Source organism: Cupressus sempervirens, chromosome 3, assembly GCF_028749045.1.
Source record: "Cupressus sempervirens isolate cs-2001-9-10 chromosome 3, ASM2874904v1, whole genome shotgun sequence".
NCBI lineage: Eukaryota > Viridiplantae > Streptophyta > Pinopsida > Cupressales > Cupressaceae > Cupressus > Cupressus sempervirens.
Window position 1 is genome coordinate 655,081,506 of NC_143120.1, and position 26,348 is coordinate 655,107,853.

A 26,348-nucleotide genomic window follows, 5' to 3' on the forward strand; every position below is an offset into this window, starting at 1 on the left:
CATAATTATGCACTTGATCATGTTTAATGGTGTGTTGATATGCACACGAGTGTTTTTTGTTTGAAAAATTACCCTATTTTGGAAAATATGCATTGATTGGACATTTTTAGTGCACAATTACAGATCTATTTTGTTCATGTACTGGCCTAAAGTGTTCGCCTAACATAGCACCTTTTGGAACTCACTCACCTATTAACTCCTCCCCCTAGTTGTTATGCCAAAGCTAATTGAATAAGTTTAAACAAAATGAAATCTATTGTAAAAATAAAATAAATTAAATATTGAATCTACAATTAGGGGACACATTCACAAATTTGGTTTACATCTGCATTCACAAGATTGATTTCAATGGCTTAGAAATGACCCTAATAGAAGAACATGGATTTTTAAAAACATGAAAGATTCACCTCAGGCCATAAAATTTTGTGACTAGGATGGTCACTCCAAGACGCTTACATATTCTACATCCAGCCACGAGCTAGGTACTTGTATGAATTTGTTTTAAATTCTGAGCATTTATTTTCAGCAGATTTCTGATTCACAGCTCCTATTCCATTTATATATATGTTAATGATGACTGATTTATCCTAAGATGTTTATGTATATATGTAAGTTATTTCTTTACAATATTACTAATCTGATGCATTACTGGTCTTCTCAATAACACGTTATTCTATACACAACAGAAAAGAAGAATAATAATAAATTTAATAATAAGCTGGACAAACATTGTTCAAGGTAATAGATATAATTAAAGCTAATCAGCAGATTATTACATCATATTTCTCTTTCTTTTGCACCATTCCAAGTTGCACCCAAGCTCCCATGTAGTTTAACTTCATGAATTTTCCCTAGCACAAAAGCAAAAAGAGAGATGATATCAGTATCAGTTAAAGAAATCAATTATCACAGAAGTGTTGTTAATGAAATTACAGCATAGTTTTTATGAACATCACAATAGATTAACATTGCCTATCTATGTCATAATCAAAGTACATCATCACATATTTAAATTATATTAGAAGATAAAATCATAAGTCAATTTAATTATTTGAAAAATGATCAAAATTAATATTAATTAGACAATAATCTTCAATATGCTGGAGCACTGCAATTTCAAAGAGGATGATTAATAGGATCAAACATTGTTTAAGGTAATAGCTATAATTAAAGCTAATCATGAGGTAAGTTACATCATTTTTTGCTTTTCCATCAGTCCAAGTTGCAGCTAAGCTCCCATGTGGTTTACCATAATTGTTATTAGCATCACCTGGATTGACATTGCCTATCAATGTCATAATAAAAGTATGCCATCACATATTTATATTATCTTAGAAGATAAAATCTTAATGTCAATTTAATCATTAGAAAATCAATCAAAATCAAAATTAACTATATAATAATCTTCAATATACTGGGAACTGTGATTTAAAAGAGGATGATAACTAACAATGGCTTTGACAGTGAAGCAGACCCATGTGGAGAGTGCTGACTGGACCTCAACTATATTGGTAAATTTGGAAGAAAGAAATATATTAATTTGTCATGTGGTTCTTATGATAGGAATTTCAAGTTTGACTAAGGTTCTCTTTTGGTATCATAAGGTCCTTGGTGTAAGAATTTTAATGTCACCCTCATGCTTATCCTGTTTAATTCTTGTAAGCAAGATTCCTTGTCTCTTTGTCAATGCACCTCATCTACATGTTATGTTTGTGACATGATGTAAAATTGTTTGTTTATTGCCTAAGAAAACTCAAAACATGAATTATGTCCAACCTAGCCACACAATTTTAAGCTTCATATTGAGACAGTACGAATTTGTGCATGTGATTGATGGTTAACCCAAAAGATCGATCTCTCTGACAGAATGTTGTAGGAAAAATTCAAAATCACCTTCTTTTATTATCAATAAAGAAAATTTTTCCTGATATATTGCCTCTTTGTAGAAGTCATAGTCATGCAACTGTGTACACTTTCATTTAAGGATGCATGATTGGCAAAAAAGTCTACCCATTGTCGTCACTTTTTAAATTTTCACTAAAAATTCTCAAGGTTGACAAAGAGACGGAACTTTATGTGTCTTCTATTTAACATATTTTATTCTGCAAACATGAGAATCTGACAGAACAAGGAATGATGAATTCCAGGGATATTAGTCAACTAATTTCCATAAAATTTATCTTCTTGTAAACCATTAACATTCTGGCCAAGACTCCCAAGTTTCATTTTATAAGTGAAATTGAAAAAGAATATTGAAATACTTTGTCCTTCCAACTGTCCCTCCATGCCAACTTGATGCATCCAATTTGTGTGTCCTCCAGTTAGTTAAGAATCGGGAACAAGCCGCAAGCACAAAAGAGAACCTTGCAAGCATAATTCATATGCTTGTAACAAGTTCAAACTTGAATTGCCTGTTGTGTCCCTTTTCACTTAAGGTTGGCCTTCAGTGCAAGTCATAAATAGTGGTTCTTAATAGAATCACCCAATGTATATAGAATAATAAAAACATTTAATATAAAATATAAACAATAAAATAATAACATAAAATAGATAAAGCAGAATCATTTCTCAGTTTGGCACCCAAGTTAGAGCCTAGGCCAAGGTTAATAAACATTGAATTAAAAACTGTTATTCATTGGATGTTAATCAGACAGTTATTTTTTAATAGTATAGCTGTAAGTAATTTTATAACTCAGTTTTTAATGGTATGAATGTATAAACTTTGCTCATCAATAATATCACAAGCTTTTTTCTGGTGCATCTATGGGTCTGATCTGGAGATCATCTTAATCATTTTCTTTTGCAACTTTAATGCGTTCAGCTTTAATACCTTCAGTTGGTATCAGAGCACAGATTAAAAGGTCTTATAGAAGACAAGAGATTAGACCCTGCATAGTCCTGCAATAGTGACATAGCACTGATGGTTTAAACAGGTTACATATGATGGAGTTTTTGTATGTTAGGAATCTATTTTCAATCTAGAAAAAGTCACTTTCCCTTCGATTGCTTTCCTGGAAGTAATCTAAAACTTCAAATGATTAGCAAGTTCATAAAAAAAGTTCTAAACTAATGGGCTGATTTCCTGCAAAAATCCTACAGCCTATCATTTTCTATTCCATGAGTCCCCCTGCTCCTTAAATTCAGATCTTGAAGCCCCTTCATGAGACCTGTTGTAAGGTTTTGGTTCCATTGCCTCATTGCAAATGGGTACGCCCTCTTTTTTGCTTCAGCAGGACTAGTGGTCTTAGGTGCTTTTGGTTGGTAGCAGTTTCCAAGTCTTCCAGTTCAAGAAATGAGTTTGAGCAATTTAGGCCTGCTGGGAAGTTAAATCTATCTGGGATGTGAGCAAGAGTTGTGCTAAGGTTGTCAGGGATATGAAGTTGAAACCAGGAGATTTGAGATGAAATGAGTCAGAGTCATTAGAAAATCCTTGTTCCAGCTTCAATTTGAGCTTAGAAAGTCAAATAAGGTTTCGGGAGGTAACACTCCTAAAGGCATGCTGAATCCTAAAATTTGGCTGTCTGGAATTTTTTGAAACTCACAAAATCTAGAATCTTTATTATAACTCCTATGAAGCTGAAACCTATCTCAAATGCCCTAACAGTATTATATAAAATATAACTTAAAGTATAAGTTACATTAACTTACATGTTATATTTTATATAAATCCTCCTGCCCTCTGAGCTAAAGAAACTGACCTACAGAGTTTGGCAATTAACTTGCAAATGAAATAAACATGGCACTAGGTCAGAATCCGAGCATGCCCTAGGATTCCAATCTTCTGACCCCCAAAAATTCTGCCCCTTGCAAAAACAAGCTTCAAGTGCAAACTGTTAAACAAAATGAAGGAAAATACAAAAAAATGTTGTTTTTTGAGGATAAGTTGTGAACCAAGAATAATCCTCCGCTAGGTGGCAGAATCCACCTACCTCCTAGAATTCATAATCCTCAAACATCTCCGAGTTCAGCCTTAGACCCGTGCAATGAACTCGCAGTCAAACATGAATGATTGAAGGCAAGGAGGTGAAGGTATGATGAATTCATAAAGTTGAAGAGCTGGTGAGAGGATGAAGCCTGAAGTTAAAATGACCAAGGAGAATTCCTTTAAGGGTGGCAGATTCCGTCACCCTCCAAGAATTACAATCCTCTTCCCCTAGGATATCCACCTAGATTTAGAAGGCCAAACATCAATTCAATAGCCATTTATATGGCAAAGGGAAGACAAATGAGGATAGCTGCATGAGGTTTCAAGTATTTTGGAGATGAAAGAACAAAGTAAAATTTGATGAGGAAGATTCCTCGAGGATGGCAGAATTCCACATGCCTTGACTAATCCTAAATTACTATCTAGACTGAAATTTTCACCCTCATGTTGGAGGGAAAGATCAAAATCAGAGGCATGGATTTGAACAAAGACTAACTTGACGACAATCTGATCCAAAGGGCAAAGATAGGACTAAATTGGACTAAGTTTGGGAGAAATGGAGATTGAGGAACCACGAGGAATCAAAAATCCACCTACCATGCTGATTTCTACCTCATATTTAGGGCTTGAAATATAATGCATTCTCTCTTGAAAAACATGCTAATTCAAGAAATGAAAGAGTTGAACTGATTAAACAATTTTGAAACGACATTTCATGTTGGCAAAAATTCGGGTTGAGTGAGGAAAAATCCTCAAAAGATGGTGCATTCCACCACCCCAAGAGGATTATTTCCTCTTGTAAGGGTGGTTCCACCCTTTGATATGGGAAATGAAGAAGTATGTTGGTGGCTGGCCCAAGTTGTGAATGGGACTGTAGGCTTGATGAGGGTGAGGAGATACAATTTTGAGACTGAAATTTGGACTTTTTGGAGGGAGAATGGACTCAAAATCCCAGGCACCCCCTAAATTCCGCCTTATAACTATGATTCTTGGTGTTAAGGTTGTAGCTTCAGTCGGATAGATTCAATCATGAGATACTTTGTTGTTGGTAAATCATCATTTAGACTCTACTTATATATATATATATATATATATATATATATATATTTTTAATCATACACATGGTTGTATATATTGTTAATATATTATGATCTAATGATGATTATTAGTCATGTCTCCTCTCATATTTATAAGTCATTCAAATCTGCATTTGGAACACACCAATATATGATGGCAGTGCTATTACATTTGCAGAAGCGATCATTGTTACTCAACATGGTATCAGAGCCAAACTACAAATGTAATAAAGAGATTAAGAAGATGGAGAAAATGAAAGATATGGAAGGGGGATTTACATCTGTGCAGACTCCTACTAGATGTCTGCTAATCATGCCTTGCAAACAAGATGGTTCTTTCTGAGAGTTTCGATCATTTGAGGGAAAAGCCAAAATCGTCCATAAATGATCCCTAGTCCATAGCAAATATCAAAGCCCTTGACATAAGGATTCAACAAAATAAATTCAATTGGAGAGATTTGAACTCGCACGATTGAAGAAATTTTTCAGATTGAACACAATAGATAAATGCATCAATTTTGAAGAAAGTACTGAAGTAAAGGAATTATAAACCACAACAAAATGAAGCGTCTCTATTGAAGTGGAGGAGTTGGGATTATCAAACCAAGGGGAAACATGCAACACGACAACTCAGGCAATGGAGGAGTAAAGTGGGATTAATACTGAAGGAAAGAAACATTCTTATATGCCACCTTTTCCATAGTAGAAATAAAAGAGTCGACAATGGCATTGAACAAGTTCTTTTACATTAGATTGCCATCAGTCACCACAGTAGTTGTCGATGTGAACAATGCATAATCTGTTTTTATTTAGCCTCCGGTGTCTTTGAAGCTAAAGAATGGATAGACATGGGCCATGAAAGGGGAGCCATTATCTGACAGAAACTTAAAGTCCTCCCCAAAAGTTCTGACAGAAGGAGGAGATGAGTTGGACAGCACTGACACTACATATGTTGTATAGACTTTGATCTTGCTCTGCAGATTCACATTATTCATTGTTGTCTAAATGTTGTTCATCAATGTCAGGAGATACGTTAGACATTATTATACTTGCATCGAACGAAGTCACAAACTATTCAACGTAAGCTTGGTAGAGACAAGTTACTGGCATCAAGCTAATTAAATACTCATCGGTAAAGCAGAATAATGACATATATTTTGGAAACAATATCTTTGCGAGTTGAGAAGTAGTTAAAGTTATTATATTTGGCATCGATGCTGATAGGAGTGAATATCACTACCTTACAAAAATCATATTTAACCAGAAAAGACAATGAAATCATTGCTTATTAATGGGAGAGATACAAGACGATACAATAAAAGGATGAACAATAACTCCCACATCATCGATCCAAATGTAGTAATAAGCATAGTCAATGGCAAGGTTGGAAAAAATCATTGGGCCATTTTTTGTCTCTCTTCTTTCCACATAGGATCTGTATCAACATTCCTAAATATTGTGGGCAACACAATCTCATTGGAAGCATTTTTTTTCATCAGCCGAGTGTCACCAGCATTGTGCAAGCTAAGCAAACAATCTTCTAAGGCATAGAGGGAAGGAAGAAGCCAAGACTGATAAAACTCTAACTTTGCTCTTTCAATAGTCAGTAAAGACAAAGGGGAGATGGATATTGAGGTTGGAGTAGTTAAGAGTTACAGCAGAGAATGAAAATAGTATACCCATCCAAATAAATAACTATTACAATTCTTGGAGCCATCAATCTGATTAATAAGTTATATCTAAAAATTGTGCACTAGCGAATGGTGCATTGCTATAGTGGACTTAACCCCTTGCAATGTATGTATATTATGGATATTGATGATTGTTGGGAATACAATATCAATTACTATTACGACATTTCGCTCTTAAAGCCATGGAGCACTTATTATATCTATTTGAGTATTCAAGCTAAAAATTACTCCACAGTTACTTATGAAGATAGCATGTCATCATTGTCATCTGTTATTAAAAATCTGAATCAATAGTTAATTGATTTGTTTAGAAAGAAAAGGATGCCATAACAGTTGATTATAAAAAGTTGTCACCTTGCTATGAAAGGTTGTGTTGAAGGCCATCAGAGAAGCCTTAATCTGATCTAAGTATAAGGAAGACATGAGAGTGGCTATAGAGGAAAGCACAGTGAATTCCCAGGAAGTTCACAGGATGCATGGTAGTTGAAAGGAATCATCATGAGGATAGCCAAGTAGTCGGATTGGCCACACAAAAATAGACTAAATGAGAGCGTGAAGGAAGCCAGTTCTTGGATTATACTCAAACTTCTTTGTTTAATATGTTTATGTTTGGAGAGGCCCACAAATTATCAATAAGATTATCGCATATGTGGACTATCCACTCTATATGTTGATACCAACAATGCTAGCTCTATATATATATATATATTAATGATGAACGATTTGATAATGGTAATGCAATTGAAGAACTGGTAGTGCAATGAGTCAATCTAAATTTGATATCACAAATATATACATGCACTGAGTATGTTCATAATGCTCGATCCTCAAGAGTAATATTTTTTTATTATCTTCAAAGGACATGGTATATCCAATATGGATGCCCTAAAATAACCATTGGCCACTATATCATAAGAAGAAAGTTTAGATCACCTAATGTCCACAATATCAAGTATTTAACTATCTCAAGTATGATTATGACATCTAATCCTAAATTGGCTCAAGATGTCATTACGACAATTTGTCAATGGGAATGGACTACACTGAGATAGGTTCTCTAGTGACTAGGAAACTTTAGCAATTTGAGGACTATTTGTGAAGACTCTGAAGTATTGGACCCTTGTTCAAACTCCATCCCTGAGCTTGGTGTAAACAATCATACTATCAAATTTGGAAAGCTTTGTTTAATGATTGAAAGTACACGAATATGACCAACATTATATGGTTTCTAAAGATATAGAGGTTGATTACCAACAGAGATAGAGGTTGATATCATTCATGGATGATTATCTCTTAAATAGACTTGATATTGACTGAAAACTCTATAAAAATGAAGTATGTGGGAATTTTACATTGTGGGGGAGTGAATAATTACCTTAGCCCAATGTTTCATTCCCATTGAAGGCATTTTCTGATTTGATGCATATGGACCTTCATTGGAGCAATTAGTATCAAGGATGTTGATGTACAGAATGATCTTGCAGGAAAAGAAGAATGGTACGTTAGGCACATTGTGCACAATCAATCTCATGACAGTAGCTCCATAGAAGTTGTGATCTACAACTCATTAGTAATTTGATGATCAAGATGGATAAAGCAACGTAAGAGCTCAGAAGATTGGTGCCCAGATGGAGTCTAAAAAATACATTTGTGTGACTGCAGAATTTTGATAGGCCTGCCTTGTGTAAATCATGAGGAAATAACAATTTATCACCATGTTGGGTGGATATTTTGCAATCGATAGTTTTGGGTAAAAATCCAATCGCAAAATAGGATGACCAGCCACAGCGTGTGAGACAGAGTCTCTCCTACCTTAAAAAAAAGGCTCCCCCTAAGTCCGGTCTACTTCTATATGGAAAAGCTTTACAATTAGGGCACAAAGACTCCTAAAAGTAAGAATAACTTAACTATTTTGCGAACTAAGAGCGAAGTATAAGCTACAGACAAAGCTTCTAGCTATATATTTCCACAACCGCTCCCTATCAAAGCTTCGGCTCCGATTGCTTCTTAAATCACTATGCTCTTATATTGAACACACAATAATAATATGAATCAAGAAAATAGGTAAAAATTATTGTCAAAACTTCTAATTTGCTCTATCACAATTGCTTCTAGTCAAAGCTTCAAATTCAATTGCTTCTTTTTTTCACTTTTCTCCCAAATTTGTACTACACAATCAAAGTTATGCTTGCATAGATGTGGCAGAGCTTTCTTGCATACAACAAAAGATGATTTTTACAATGAGGGGGCACTCCTTTATATAGGCATAGGAGTTGAGAAAAAGGTGGAGGAAAAAGTGGGAGCAACTCAACAACTTTGACCTAGTCTAACTAAAAGAGAAAATATAGGGTTACATGCAACTGCACGTGCAACTCGCATTACATCTTTTCATGTACATGCAACTCGCATTAAATGTAATTACAAATGTAAGTCATATTACATGTAATTACATATTTTCATGTAATACATTCTCTTCAATTACAAATATGAAATAAGAATAAAGAAGATGGAAGAGAATTGAAACAGTTCTAGGGATTGTCCTAAAAGGCCTCGTACTTGACGATGCAATCCCGGATGATCACAGGATCGGAAGTTCATGTATTTTGTACCACTGCATTCACCTTGATACCCATGGTGTCACGTCTTTTGATAGCCTCTAACCCTCCTTGATGAATTGTCAATTGTCATTTGAAAACTTGATGTGATCAAGCTTTTCTCGCTCAAGTTGTCGTGAATTCTCCTTTGTAGATCAGCACAAACTGGAGTCTCTGACACTTTGAAAACCTTCTCAATGATGTCCAGATGTAAACTCGGAACAACTTTCCAACAAGCATCTGCAACTTCTTTTTCTTTTTTTTTGAAGTAAAGTGTTTCGCACATGGGAATGCGTGCAAATGGAGATTGCTGATTTCCAAAATGTGACTTAGGGTTTTCAAGATGTCATTGCATGGAAAATGGATTACATGTAAATGCAACATGTAATGAGGAATAGAAAGTGAGATGTCATGCAAATGCAGATGGGGGATGAGCTTTTACATGTAAGTGTGAATGACGGATGAGGTGCAAAGCATGAAAAGATGCAGAAACATGTATTTGCTCATGGAGGCGCAAATGCATATGGAGAGATGGAAAATGGAAAATGGAAGAGGGATAATGAACTTTATAGTCATCTTTGGTGAAAAGATGAAGTCAAAGTGCATGAAAGATAAAAATGACATCTTTTTGACTTTAAAAAAAGTGACTTAATCAAAATCAAACCTTTGAGATGCAATTACATGTAAGGCTTTTCGTTTAATTGTGTTTTGTGTGGTAATGGAGAGAAGTCTGTCTCCCATCTGTTCTTCCATTGCTCCTATTCTACTCAGATATGGCACCTTTGATGGAGCGCTTGGGGTTGCTCTTGTCGGCATGCTTCCTCTTTGCCTGAGTTCTGGGCCCGCTTGGGTACTGCGCCCTCCAAGTCTTCTTTTCTCCATTCTGCTTGGATTGCTGGCCCATCTTTCATGCTTTGGCATATCTGGTTGGAGAGGAATCGTCGCATATTCCAAGATGTTCGGCTTGGTGTTTTGCATCTTTGGTGGAAAATATCACATTCTCTTCAGGAAACTATTCTTGTGAAGTGTGAGCTTGATGGGGGTATGGATCCGGTTAATCTTTCTATCTGTAATCGCCTCAATTTTCATCTGCAGGATGGGGCTGCAGCTCATAGGTTTCCTTCTATGTCCAGGCAGCTTCACCATCAGAGGAAGGGTCAGGTTAACCGGGATGGGCACTGGACTCCTCCTCCCTATGGAGTTCTGAAAATTAACACTGATGGTTCTTCCCGTGGGAATCCTGGTCCGGCTGGTATTGGCGGAGTGGCTCGTTGTAGTTCTGGGGATGTTAAATTTTTCTTCTCAGTTCATAAGGGTGATTATACTAACAATCTCATGGAAGCTCAGGCTATTTTATATGCTGTGGAACAGTGTTGCTTGCGGGGATGGAGTAAGATTATCTGTGAGTCTGATTCCCAGGTGGTGGTGAACATGCTTTCTTCGCAAGAGCTTGAGGATGTTAGTTGGCAGCTGGCCACTGTTGTTAAGCAGATTCTTTTCTTCTCTTCTTCTTTTCAGTTCATTAGGTTCACGTATATTCCTCGTGAATGGAATAGAACTGCTGATTGTTTAGCCAAATGGGCATCTAGTCATGATCCGGGTTGGAATATTAGGGATAGGAGGCAACTGTCCTTTGAGATGGTGCAAGAATTTGATGATCTTGTTGCTCAGGATCGAGCTCCTTGTTGAGCTCTCCTTGTTGTTTTCCTTTCTGTCTTAATAAATTTTTACCCCTCTTTTTGCAAGATAAGATGTGAAGTGTTGTGACATGGAAGATGGAAGCGAAACGTCATGATGCTTTCACATGAAGTGAAACAATAACAAGTTCTTGGGAAAGAACTTGTAACTTCTCCAAAGTGGAGAAAAATGGCAAGCAAGCACAAAGCACAAAAACTCAAAAGAAAAGCATACCTTTGGAAAGTGACTCAAACATGTCAAGATGCAAAGCAGTTCAACACACAAATTTGAATTTGGAAATTAGGGAAAAACGAAAAATAAGAAAATGAACAATTTCTTCATTTTTAAAGGAAAAATGCACTTTCCATGGTATTAATTTCAACAAGTGGCAATCATCAAACAATAATGTGCATGGAAATAGCAAGATAAGTATGAATTGATGAGCAAGTTTGAAAAATTTTAAAGGAAAAATGCACTTTCTATGTCATTAATTTCAACAAGTGGCAATCATCAAGCAATAATGTGCATAGAAATAGCAAGATAAGCATGAATTGATGAGCAAGTTTGAAAATGTCCACTTACTTGGAGGTTAAAGAGCCAAAATAGCAAGTTTTATAAACTTGAAGATCAATTCTCCCTCAAATCCGGATTTTCAAACAACTTTTTGACTTTTTCTGTACATGCATGTAATGGACATTCAATGGTCGAATTTGACATGAGAAGGCCAAAAAGTTCCTTAGTTGCCGATTCGTGACACGAATCCGATTCGAGCACGTGAATCAGATCCGTGGATTCAAGATTTTTTTTTCCCCGATTATGACTCGTGGAGGATTCGTGCATATATATATATATATGCATTATATATACTAAAAAATAAGAGAAATATACATAATTGTAAAACTAAATCATTTCATACTATGAATCTATGATTCTAGTGTGCATCTATGAATCTAGTATACTTGATCAATGACATTGATAATTAATCTATTTTCACGATTATAAAGAAAATCAACACATTCACATTGAATTACTGAAAGTGAAAGTTTGTAACATTCAAAATATAGATCATTAAACTTAAATTTTGTAACATGATTTACTCATAAAAGAGTCAAGAGTCAAGACTAAAGTTTTTGATTTAATCATCAAATGAATTTTCAAGAAAATCCACATCAAAGGGGTACTGATGAGCTGCAAGTGCTACATCTGTATCAGTAGAGGAACCCAAACCACTAGTAGTAGAGGGGACTGTTAACTCATAATCCTCCTCCTCATCATCCACATCAATCAAAGTGGATCTAGCAAGATCCTGGATGGTCATATCTAAATTAGGAGTCTCAGGTGCTACATCCCAAAGCTTTTCGGGCCCCTTCTTGTACTTAGGATCCTTCCGTGACAACAAGCGCAAATTGTTGTGAATGAACACAAGATCTTCTGATTTTTTTGGAGCCAACCGGTTGCATTTGACTGAGTGGATAAAGGAGTAAGAACTCCAATTCCGCTCAGCTACAAAAGAGCTGGCAACCTAAAGAGAAATTAAAAATTATCAATACAACAATCAAGATAAATAAATTAAATAATAAATTCAAGGAATTGAGAATGTTAACCTTAAGCTTAATTTTACAAACTTACTTGGGATAGGACCTTTATGGCAAGAGGTTGGAGGTACGTGAAGGCTTGCCCATGAAGGTACCACCATTTGATGGCACCCATCCTACTTTGGTTTGCTATGGCAATAGGGTGGAAATCCTCACCTGAGTTGAAAGCAGCAAATTCACTCCTCACAATTGCCCCAATCTTTGGATCTTGGAATATCTTAGCTAGTGCCCTCTTATACCCATCTGCAACCTCTGCATCTCTAAATGGTGGCACTCTACCTGGAAGGCGAAGTACATCTACACTATAGTACCTGGGGATAACAAAAGACAATTGAACACTATCAAATATCAATAGCACAAACATTGGATAAAATAAGCACAAACATTTGATAAGAACTACAGTACCTCGGGGATAGAGCATATGCAAGGAGGTGCAAAGGTGTGGTCATCTTGTTCCATTGATGATGAACAATTTTTTCCACTTTCTTGTAAAGGGTGTCCTCAAGATCATTCTCCCTCCTCTGTATGACCTAGGATATGAAATATGAATAATAATTATAATTAGTGAATATGTCAATTTAAACTTTAGAATCTGGATATCTCTCAAATAAAAAATTGTTGTAAAAGAGCGTAAAACTTATCATTTTATTTTTTTCCAGCATACTATCCATGGAATCATAAATATCCCCCAAGGCATGGCTCATCACTATCTGTGAAGCAAAGCATTGCCATTATTGGATCGGTGATTTCCAACACATAACTCACAAGACCCCACCAATCCTCATCTAGTATCATTCTTCTCAAATTTAAGGCCCTTGTTGTATTGGAATTCTTCCAAATGCCCCATTGGGGGCTAATGACCATATGCTTCAGTGCTTCTTTTACCTTCACAAGTCATCTCAAGACGATTGTGTGAGAGGCAAAGAGGGTTTTAGCAACCTAAGAACATGTTAAACTCAAGTTAGTAATACATTTAAAAATTAAAACATGTTAATGTAAACAACAACAAAAATTAATAATTGTGGAATCCAATAATATTCAATTATATATTAAATATACAAATTTACCTTCAATAACTCCAAATCCGAGAAACTCCTAAAAATTGCTTGTGACGTGGTGATTTGTCACAAACATTTGAATCTCTTCAACTTCCTCACATATCCTTTTCACCCAACCTATTTCGGTGCCAATTGCTTTCATCACTAAATTGAGAGAGTGGACAGTGCATGGTGTCCAAAAGATATGATCATATCTAGACTCTACAATTACCCCTACAGCCCTGCAAACTTTTGCATTGTTCGTGACCACTTGGACAACATTATCAAGACCCACTAACTCTATGGCATCAATGAGAATGCATGAAATAAATTTTGCATCTTTCACTTGCCCTTCACAATCAACTACCTTCAAGAACATTGCCCTCTTAGGGCATACAGCAATAACATTGATCAATGGACAGTTTCTACAATCTTTCCACCCATCCGAAATAATAGACACACCCGATTGAACCCAAAAATCTCTTATTGGTTTAAGTTGAGCCTCTACATTTTTCCTTTCATCATGTAATATGGTAGTGCACAACTTCTCATAACCAGGCGGTTTGTAACCATGGGGTGCATCATTTATTGCTTCCACCATCTCCCTAAAATAAGGTGATCTAGCAAAATTAAATGAAACACCATTTGCAATTAAACAATGTCCAATTTTGTGATCAGCAATGTCTCTCTTTTCATTTTGGAATGCCCTATCTAGTGGGCCTCTCTTGCGGGTGAGTGGAGATGGGTCATCATCTTCATCATTTGTAGTTGGCATAGGCAAAAAAGGATGTGTTCTTGTGTTTGTTTGATCGGATGATGGTGTTGGTGTATTTGTTTTTTTGGAAACACCACGTTTTGCTTTTGCAACTGCTCTATCAGCATGATCTTGCTCTTTTGCTAATGCTGCTATTTGTGCAACTGGTAATCCCTTCTTATCACTACCCTGACACGTGAATTCCTTCCCCCGCAGGGCCCAAAAAATGTAGTTTCACTCGGGAATAGGAGCTTCTATGTTGTATGTTGCAATAATTACATTTCCATATGTATGCCCCACCCCTAGGACATTGTGCGACTCTTGTTGTGTGTCTCCATAAAGGAGACCCCTTATCAATTTTGAAGCTTGGTGATGCAGCCCCACCCCCACCCACTGAGCCTTGAATACTCATTGTTCTATTCTTGCAATCTAGAAAAAAAAAATGAAAGAAAACCATGCTTAACACTTGCACAAAAACTTGAAAATTTGGAAAACTAAAAATAAATCAATAATCTATGAAAGAACTCAAGAATATGGTTGAAATGCATACCTTAAACACTTCTTGCAAGGTATTTGAAGCTCCACAACCGATCTCCTTCGAATCCAAGCATTTTACTTCAAACTAGCAAGTATGAGAGAGCAAAATAGAGAGTAAATGAACTTGCATTGTGATAGAGGGTCATTTTTAGGGTTTAGGGCCTCTAAGAAAAAAAAAATGAAGTTGGGCCCACTTTTTTGCTTATTTATTTGGGCCTTGCCGCTAATTTGCACGGATCCACACGTGGATCCTCAAGGATCTAGGCAGGATCCATTAACCTGCCAAGGGATCCATAAGGATCCGCGGGCCACAGATCCTTACGGATCCACAAGCAGCATTATGGATCCATACACGGATCCGGATCCGGGGGTATATGGACGAATCCAGTAACTAAGCCAAAAATGTGGTCTCCAAAGATGAGCACGTATTAAAACTCAAAAACAACCCCTCTTGATCCAAATGTATGGGCTGAAATGCCATTTTTTGAGTTTTTTGAACAAAAACATGACTCTTTTATGCAAAAATCTAGGCTGTTGTTGCAAAAACGTGGCCAAAAAATGCATGTTTTTGAGTCATTTTTGACTCGTGAATTCAAACACTTCTTCCCCAAATGCAAATACATGGATCCAAATGTAAAAAAGTGGCTTCAAAACACATACAAGTGGATTAAAACTCCAATTTTCTGGTTCTTTTTTGAAAAAACGTGATTCATAAAAGGCATAATATGAGTCGTTTTTCACTTCCAAATGCAAAAATGTGACCCTTGATGTATTGCCAATGATTGAATATGCAAAACTCCTCTATTCCTTGCAAAAACGTGATTTAAATCACTCAAAATGGATTTATTTGAAGATTTTTCCAAAAACATGCCCTTCGAAGGAGTTTGAAAAAATGTTTTTTAGCAAGATAAATCCATTTTTGATGTTAGAAAATCCATTGCCAAGCAAAAGCAACCCAATTGGAGAAAATCTCATGAAAAACTATCAAGTAAGTCTCTCACAATTTGCAAAATTGGGTTCTTAGAGAGCAAATACATGTGTTCTTCCAAAATTGGACCTTTTGGAGTGCATAACACATTTTAAAATATGCATATGGTCAAAATCGAACCTTTTGGGCTGCAATGCACATTTTAAGTTGTATCTCACTTTTTTGATGCAATGACACAAAAAGTCAACTTTTGATGTAATGACACCAAAAGTCACCTTTTGGTGTAATGACACCAAAAAGGTCCACTTTTGATAGCCTTTTGATGTAATGACATCAAAAAGGTCAACTTATGTTTTCAAGTTAAACTTTATATGCAAAGACATGTAAAATGTCCACTTCTGATGGATTTTACATGTAACAAATGGATTTTACATGTAACTGCATATAAAATGTCCACTTTTGATTACTTAAAGTCATTTAACAAACATTTATCAATTTAATTTCATTATAATGTTACTTTAATGGGATATAAACAATATTTATATATCATATTAAAAATATAACACATAAATATCATTTAAAAAGTAACATTTAAATGAGCATTTGATTTAAAAATAAAAATAAAAACTAAAACTATATAGTTCATATAGTGACTGTAAGTGAAAAATCAAAAATGACAGCTTAAAATTATAACATAAAGTGCACTATAATTAATTTAAGTGAAAAATTAAAAGATAAAGTAACTTAAAAACATAACATAAAGTGAATTTAAATTATATTTTTTCAAAAAGTGAATGTCAAACTAGAAATATAACATGATATTTTTAATTCATGTTGTTGCATCAAAAAGGTCCACTTTTGAGACACTAAAATGGCCATATCTCTTGACTGAAAACTCCAATTAAGCTCTAGGTTTAGATCAAATCGAAGGGGAAACTGAAAGCCATGAAATGAGCAAGACCAAAGGACTAAAAACCAACAAAAGCAAACTCAAAAGCAAAGAAAAGGATGATGAAGGCCTCAAAAATCAAACATAGGCTCAACAAACAGAAAATGAAAAGAACTTGACGAGAGCCTTCAGTAAAAGAATTTGATATATGAATTGAAGTTGATTGATCGATCAACATTAAGCAATTGAATATCAAATTCAACTTAGAGAGACGTGAAACTAGCTTGGAAAAGTTTTGTGTTGTTACCTGCATTTTGCGGTGACAAAATGTAGGACAACACACTAAAAAGTCAAAAGATTGATATTAGATTCAAAGGGAGTTCAATAGGCATCCTTGGGCGAAGAGAGCTTCTAATGGAGTAACTAGAGGACCTGACTTCCCAGGATAGTTGTTCAGAGGGAGAATTTTGAGGTGTGATCCCTTGTTAATGATCTCTTCTCTATAAGAGAGAAGTTCGAAGTGAAAACCCTTGTTGCACCCTCTAGGAGCAGCTATGGTGGGTTTGCCCTCTAACTTAGTTCATGGTGGATATCATGTGAGTTACTACATGATGTTGTGATTTATGTCATCAAAGATGACGATCTTTCATTTGATATATGTGTGAGGTCGCTATTGTAAGGTGACGATCTTAGCAATAGCTTGATTGTGTTATCATGATAGACTTCATTTAGATGTTCTAAAATGTGTTGGCAATCATGTTAACAAAATGTATCATGATCGATTACATTAAATTGTTGTCCCGGAATGAGCCGAATATCATGATACTGTGGTTGTTGTGTTCTATTCTTGATCCATTGTCATGATAGACTACATTAACTTGTTGGCTCGGATTGTGCCAGAAGCCATGACAATAAGAATATCATGATAGTCCTGGATTGAGCCGGAAATCGTTAGATCAAGACTAACTATCTGATCGACTATGTTTGTGTCCCAGAATATGTCAGAAATCAAATAGTATATATTCTTAAAGGGATATATTTGTGTATAAGCATTTTTTTAAGAAAACTTGAATATCAGATTATTGAGATTAAGAAATTGATAATATGATCCCTCGCTAAGAGGAAGTGTTAAAGTAATAGCTTCGGTTGGATCTAATATCAGTATATGGAACATACATATATGTATGTATATGTATATGTATATGTATATGTATATACGTGCATATGTAAATACATATACATACATTTATGCATATGTTTGATTTACTTCACATTATAATATCTCATGCTATTTGATACTTTATGATCATGCCCTAATTGGGCTATATATATTAATATATATGTTGTGATAGTTCCTCTCATGTATCAAGCATTGATTCATGACATTAATGATACTATATTTGTTGTTCTTGTGTTCTTGTTCTATTATCATGATAGACTACATTATTGTCCTGGAATGTGTCAGTGATCATGATAATGAACGTATCTTGACAGACTACATTAAATTGACGTTCCAGAGTGTGTCAAAGGTCATGATACTTGTCATGATGAACTACATTAAGTTGTTGTCCTTAAGATTGTGGCTATTATCTGATAGACTACATTCAGTTGTTTTCCTAAAGTGTTGGAGATTAGATAACATATATTTTCTAAGATATAACATATTCTTTTGGTAGGTATCAAGGATTTGATGCTAGTGCGCATACCAAAAGAATATAAGTATGATGATTATCATATGATTGATAATACTTGTTGAATCATACTTCAAATTATATTGAAAGATAACATCTATGTTGACGGATATATATGTTGATATGCCATTCCAGGAATATCATATTGAGGTGATATCTCTCCATATGCTTGAGAGTTTAATGTGTTCTATAACAATCCTCCCTAGCTAAGAGGGAGTGTCAAAGTTGTAGATTCAGTCGGATTGATTCAATCATGAGGATGATGAGATGGCACCTAGTAATCTTCTACCAATGAAGAAAATCCTCTTACAAGCACATTCAATCATATCACACTGACTATACAATTTTATTATTTATAATTTTCTTATTAGCCCACATAGTGGTGCCTTCATGTAATTGGTTGATAGGGTGGCAACCCTAATTAGAGTTTGTAGGGATTACTCTTTGCCCTTGATCTTGAATTGATCTTGGCCCTTCATTGTAATTGAACAACTATAAAAGGTCAAAGTTTTTCGCATATATAACAGTGAAGTTAAATTGTAGATGCATTAGAGAGAAGTTCAGATTAGATTAAGCTAGCTATGGGAGAGACTCAATCAAATTGCTGCTATAATGCTATCAAAGTGATTGATGAATCATTGTCGGTCTTCATGGTGGATTACTTAATGTTGCTTTGAAGTGTTGCATAGTTTCTTCAATCCCTCACTTGGAGTAGACTTCATTTCATGTTGATTAAAAGTAATTTAGTTGGGATGAAAGAAATTGTGGTTGCTTGAATCAAATAAAAAACAAGGCCACTAGTTTGATGATTGTAAGGATCTCTTGTGTGGGGAGCTAGTGATTGTACTTAACTTCAATTGATATTCAATCTTAGTTTGCATCTATTTCAGGGATTGAAAAGGGGATATCAAAATGAAAACCATTTGAGTATACCTTTGGAAGCTTGCACAAGGTGGGTGGAGTCACTGATAAGATTATACCTAGTAGAGCCCAGGATCATCCATGCTTCCTTGCATTCATATTTAGTAGTAGAAGTAGAAGTTAAGTTTAGGCTCAACTTGAGTTCAAGAGTTGGTAAATCAGAAGCTATATTTTCATTGCACATTGTGCAGCCAAATCTATAGAAGCAGTTGATATATATTTAATGAATATCATAAGTCCCCTTAGTGATCCTAGCAAATTACATTATTTCACTGAGCAAGCATCCACAATCGAAGGGAATCTTTAAGTCATTTCATGATCTTACTTCGCAAGCTTAGCATGAGAAGTGACTTTATCTAAAAGAGGGTTGAGTGTGTGGTGTTTCATCTCAAAACATTGAGTGTTTGATTCTGTATGTTGCAGTGGAACAAAACTCACATCAATAGGACCCCAACCTCAGAATCAGATCTGAGGTACCTTTAGGAGTAGTACTGCAGCCAACTACTACAAATCCCTTACCTTCATGCACAACTTACAAAGCTAAGCCACCAGACTCTACTCAGGCAAGCAGATACAAGGCGGAACTCAATCCAAGCTCATCTCAAACCCAAAGTTAAATGCTAACAAGTCACGCGGCTTGTATCTATTCATGTGTTGGAGTTATACCTTCGGTGTATTTACTGAATGAAATTGTCATTGGATTCTTTTCATTTCTTTTCCAGGATCTGATACTGCTGCCATTGTCTGCAAAATTTATCAGTGGTTTGATTTCATGGCTTGCATTTGACTAGTAATCGTTTCCAGATCTGCAGTATTTGTCATCATATTTTAGCATTTAACTGTAATGTGATAGTTTGGGTCTCATTATATTTAAATTGAATCGCCAAGAGTTAACCTTAGGACACTATATTGCTGTTGGTTCTTCAGATCTGCTACAAATGTATTAAGCACTGTCTTATTAGGTATGTGTGTTCCAAATGCAACATCCTCTTAGATTTACATATATAGAGAATAGGCCACGAATAGACATGGGACATGTCTAATCATTAATCAGATAATTAATAATAATAACAAATTTAAACTCATATAACAATGACCTTATATCTCAATCTAAAGAAAACACACACACACACACACACACACACACACACAGGTTTATCTGATTAAAACTATCAAACATTAACACTCCCTCTTAGCTTAGAACGATAAACACATAAGAATAAATATTATTACAAATAACAATTTTAAGGATGTCTCAATTGATATCTCAAAAGATTTCCACCATTTGATATCACATTCGATATCATGACTATTGGTCTTCCAGAATATCAACATATGATATTCACCAAGTACCCAAATAAGGTTTGATATCACATCTGATATCAAGAGTATTGGCCTCCCAGAATATCAATGATATTCACCAAGTACCCAAATAAGATTTAATATCACATCTAATATCAAGAGTATTGGCCTCCCAGAATATCAATGATATTCACCATCAATGATATTCACCAAGTACTCAAAAGGTTTTGATATCACATCTGATATCAAGAGTATTGGCCTCACAAAATATCAAATATATTCACCAAGTACTCAAAAGGTTTTGATATCATATTTGATATCAAGAGTATTGGTCTCCCAAAATATCAATGCTATTCACAAAGTGCTCAAAAGGTTTTGATATCACATCTGATATCAAGAGTGTTGGCCTCCCAAAATGTTAAGACACAAGACATTCACCATATACTCATTTGTTTGATCTCATAATACAAGTTATTGTAAGATTGTCACCTTACAATAACTTTTGCAAATACAAGTGACATCATTTGGAAGTCGTCACTTCTTCATATGTATACAGGGGGTAGGCCCATTAAAATCACATAGCCACGAGGTATATTCATGAATCACAGTCCTCTTCACTGCTACAATTTATTGATCACTAGAGAATCTATCTCAACATGGTTTACTCCCTTTGAATCAATAAGATTGAGATCACCAAAGGTTGACTCAATCACATCCTCTGTCTGCTCCCTCTCTTTCAAGGTTGCCTCTAATGAAATGTCACTCCCTCTAAATATCAATCATCTGAACTCCTCATCAAATGATGCTTCTGATGGAACGTCAGACTCCCTTTGAATCTGATATCAATCTCCCTTTTTCTTCCAATAACATTCTTAGAGAGGGAAAGATCAAGGCAAATATTTATTGAAATACAAATAAAAATGTTAGTATTTTAACTCAAGCCATAATATAAATACTTAGTGATGTATAAAAGTCAGGATATAACTATTCTTCATCTTTACTTTTTATATTCTCATAGTGTATCTCTTTATGGTTGACAAACATTATGTCAAATTTATTTGATCTTTTATTACAAGTTTATTACAAGTCTTTTATGTCAAATAAATTGTATATCATAATAATTCATAATGAATCTCTTTATGGTTGACAAAAATTATGTCAAATTTATTTGATCTTTTATTACAAGTTTATTACAAGTCTTTTATGTCAAATAAATTGTATATCATAATAATTTTTTAATTCCATTATATATATATATATATCATAAGTAAGTATTTCCTATCTCAATAACAAAAATATACCTACACATTTTACCATGATGGGGCCCATGTCTTGCTTGATGCCTTCATTCTTTGTTCCATGTTATAAGTGATAAATTTTCACTACATGTATGCATTAGTAGTGATCCACATCACTTGACTAAGATTCATATACCTTGGGCCAATTAGTGCTTGAGCCCTTACACCTTACATTATAGACACTTGTGGTAATAGGGATCCACACTTAATAACTCACCACCACGATATGAACAGGGATCTATATGTGCTCTCCAATGTCACTACCTTATTAGATATCCTTCACTCTTAACATGGCACAATTCCTTACTTATGTGTGGGGATCGATGCCTTTGTTACCCTTGGCCGATCTTAATGCTTCAAGCTTCCGCGAGACCTCTTCGTATCAGTTTATCCGTGATCTCCTAGTCAAAGACTATTCACTGCTTCTCTCTTACCTCCTTGCTCATGGTTGTGTCAAACTTATGTTGACCTCGCAATTGATAAACCTGCAGAACCTATATGGTGTTCCTTTTCATCGGTTATTTGTTTAGACATTCTCCAATTTGTAGCTTTACTAATAACTTGGGCATTCATCGACAGTTGACAACAAGTTTTGGAATCTAGTTCAGTTACAGCTCCCATCAGCTATTGTAACTATATCTCTAGACAATTTATCCGCATCTTCAAACTATATTATTTGATCTGTTCAAAGTTCAAATTGTGTCATGGCTTCTTCATCAATCAATAATTCCAAAAAAACTCCCCTTGCATCATAACACTTGTTTCACTATTAGTCCAAATGGTATGTCTTTTCTTATTTAGTTGTTAAGACTTGTTTGTCTTAGTTGGATAACAAAGGGATATAATATCACAATATATATCATCTTTATATATAACGATACCTCCAAATTTGAATTGGCCGAATCACAAAAAATTATTGACTTGTATATTACATTGCTAGCCTGATAAAGTTTTTTTTTTCATAAACATTGCTTTTGAGATTTATTACTACTCATTGTATCAAGTAGCGACGGTGACATTTTTCCTACAACCAAATAACTTTTGTCCAACCAAATACAAAATCCTTTGATATTTTATAAAAACCAAAGTAACGAGACTCGGACCTAGCCCGGACTCGGCAAGGGTAACTCAACTCATGACCCAGCTCGGACTTGCCTGTGACTCAGTAAAGTGACAAAACCCTTAAAATTTAGAGATTTTTTAGGATTTAAATAAATTCCATGCACCCATTATTGAATAAAGCTTAAAGACAATAACATCATGAAATAGAAGGTAATTTGATCGCATACATAACATACATCGATTACATAAGTATGAAGGTAAATTTCAGATGTATTAAAACAAAAATTAAAAATCAGATAAGTTAGTCGAGTCAGCTAGGCGAGTCACCCGAGTCACTCGAGTCACCAAAGTCGAGCAAGTCAGCCTGGTTGACCTGCCGAGTCAAGGTCACGGGTCATTTTGACATGGCTAAGGTAACTCGCCTCGCTCGACTCACAACGAGTCTCATTACTCTGATAAAAACGATGATTCCAACTCTCAAAACAGATCACAGATATTACTGGATAGTATTGGGCCTGCCTAGACCATACTAATTTTGACATCAATGACATATTACATGCAAAACAAGTTGCTTCCTTACATTTGCAGTTTGGCTCTGATACCATGTTGGTTTTTTGGATGCGCTGCAAATGTATTAAGCACTATCTTATTAGGTATGTGTGTTCCAAATGCAACATCTACTTAGATTTATATATAGAGAGAGAATAGGCCATGAATAGACATGTCCCTTTGAAGGGACATGTCTATTCATTAATCAGATAATTAATAATAATAACAAATTTAATCTCATATAACAATGACCTTATATCTCAATATAAAGAACACACACACACATATAGGTTTATCCAACTGAAGCTATCAAACATCAACAATTGTCATCCTAGAAGTTATGTTTCTCATAATTCTCAAGTCGGGAAAAGGGATAGTAAATAGGCCAGCCTTCAACCTGTAAGCTAACCTACTATCATTTGTTATTTTCCTTCCACATTGCCTGATAGATCCACTCTAGAACCGTTATTTACATCACATAATGCAGGTTGACTATAAGTCAACTACTGAACAAAACATCCATCTAGCAGCCAGCAATGTTAGCTGAGAATTCGCTCTCTTACATAGACTGACTGAAAAACAGTAATACATTTCCTGTTCGTATCATCCAAAGTTGAAAAACTCAGAGTCGACAGTATCTTGGCCAACCCAAAAAAATTGAAAATCGTGGGATCGCCAAAACAGCAACGAAATCGGCAATAAATTGGCACTTTTTATCGAACACTTGAAAATACACGATTCTTAAAATATTCTTAAAAACACACATATACACCAAATTTGAGGAAATAATGGCTAGGAATGGAGAAATAACGAGCAACCAAAACCAATGAATGTCAAAGTCACTTAAAACAACCCCAATAGAAATGAAAGAAACCTAAACACAAATTATTTTAAATTAAATATTCATTTTTGGACTTTGGAGGCGATACATTGACGTAAATTGCGCGAGTTTTGGCAAGTTTCGGCAGATATTATTGTGACATGATAATGAATATATCAGAGCAGATATTAACTCTGACTATATCTTTCACCCTCCTGCAGCCTGATATATTACACTATATTCAATATATCACAGAGATGTTCAACACTATTAATATCATTACTAGGAGCTGCCATCCTACTTGATCCCAATACGAGCAATAATGTTGGTTTGCAGCTGAACGAGAAACGCCTGATAATGAGGAGGCTGACCACGTGACATATGAGCACCTAAAATTCTCTTGATGATAGTTAACCATAATTTGGCACATAAAATTCCCATGATTCAAAATAGCATGGTCCCTTTAGAGAAAGGCTCTGCAAGGATATACTCAGGTCAGACACTTGACAGAACAAGGTTAAGCTCCAAGAGAGCACCAAAAATGGACCACGTCCTAGTACACGCCTCTTCAGTCCTGAATTCATCAAGTATGGAAACTTGAACATCCTGGATTCTTATAATCAAGCTTGAACACAGAATGACAAAAAAAAAACTGTGCTTTCTTCCAATTTCTCATTATCTAATAGGTCAGCACAAGAAACATTCTACATACATCACACAGTGCAGTCTGACACTTTTACTAAATGAACCTACTATTTAGTAGCCAGCAATAGTAACTGAGAATTCTCTTTCACAAAATGTCTGCACCTCCAAACTGCACAGGAATTGCTGAAACACAGTTCATCCCAGCTGTATTTAACTTGATTTCTATTAAAATAATATCTCCTAAGTTTTTTTCTTTCTATTTCAATGGTCACTTCTTGATATATATCATGTACAATAGATTATTTCTATTATTTGTATGTTTCTTTTAGATACATCTCAGTTGTAATCTCTATAAACATTTCATTCTTCGTAAATAAATCATCCAATATTTTACCAATATTTGTCTAATATGGTCTCAGAGCAGGGTTTAAATTGTTCTAAATCCTTTTTGAAATTATCAGTTTCAAATTTTTTTCAAAAATTACTTGGCTTGCATCTAGGGTTTTTCTGGTTTGTGCAGGAAGGGTTTGATTCAGCTTGCAAACCCACAACTCCCAATAAAACACATTTTCGTGTTTCTGTTTGTTGAATTTTTATGGATCTGATGCAAATGCATTAAGCACTGCCTTATTAGGTATGTGTGTTCCAAATGCAACATCCTCATATATATATATATATATATATATGATTTTCTCATATAACAATAATCTTATATCTCAATATAATGAACACACACACACATATATATGTGAATTATATCTCATATATAATTATATATATAGGTTTATTCGACTGAAGCTATCAAACATTAGCACTCCCTCTTAGCTTAGAAGGATAAACACATAGGAATAAATATTAATTCAACGTAATATTACAAATAATAACTTTGAGGATATCTCATTTGATATCTCAGAAGACTTCCACAATTTCATATCATGAGTATTGGTCTTCCAGAATATCAACATATGATATTCACCAAGTACCCAAATAAGGTTTGATATCACATTTGATATCAAGAGTATTGGCCTCCCAAAATATCAATGATATTCACCAAGTACTCAAAAGGTTTTGACATCACATCTAATATAAAGAGTATTGACCTCCCAAAATATCAATGATATTCACCAAGTACTCAAAAGGTTTTGATATCACATCTGATGTCAATAATATTGGCCTCGCAGAATATCAATGATATTCACCAAGTCTTCAAAATAAGGTTTAATATCACATCTAATATCAAGAATATTGGCCTCCCAGAATATCAATGATATTCACCAAACACTCTGAGTAATGGCCTTCCAAAATGTTGAGATGCAAGACATCTGCCGTATACTCAATTTGTTCGATCTCATAATAC

At 35.0% G+C, this 26,348-nt stretch overlaps 2 protein-coding genes across 5 annotated transcripts in view; both read right to left on the reverse strand.

Moving 5' to 3' along the window:
• Positions 1-687: 687 nt before the first annotated feature.
• The window catches only part of LOC149568396 (uncharacterized), a 100,539-nt gene continuing 74,878 nt past the window's right edge, over positions 688-26,348 (reverse strand). For all 4 annotated transcript variants that reach the window (XM_089821326.1, XM_089821323.1, XM_089821324.1 and 1 more), the window contains one exon: positions 688-851. The gene's annotated coding sequence lies outside the window, so the exon portion shown is untranslated. The remainder of the gene's footprint in view (positions 852-26,348) is intronic.
• LOC149568397 (uncharacterized) lies at positions 12,484-13,083 on the reverse strand. The gene is made up of 2 exons (XM_089817556.1): positions 12,964-13,083; positions 12,484-12,869 (listed from the first exon to the last, which is right to left on the reverse strand). The coding sequence occupies exons 1-2, from the start codon at positions 13,005-13,007 to the stop codon at positions 12,581-12,583; spliced, it is 333 nt and encodes a 110-aa protein (XP_089673682.1). The 5' UTR covers positions 13,008-13,083; the 3' UTR covers positions 12,484-12,580.

What these genes read in the sequence shown, in the direction of transcription:
- LOC149568397 (XM_089817556.1), bottom strand. Translation starts at nt 13,007, where the DNA reads ATGACCACACCTTTGCACCTCCTTGCATATGCTCTATCCCCGAG. An exon ending in GCATATGCTCTATCCCCGAG is followed by an intron (nt 12,870 to 12,963) that starts GTACTGTAGTTC and finishes TGTTATCCCCAG; the next exon opens with GTACTATAGTGTAGATGTAC.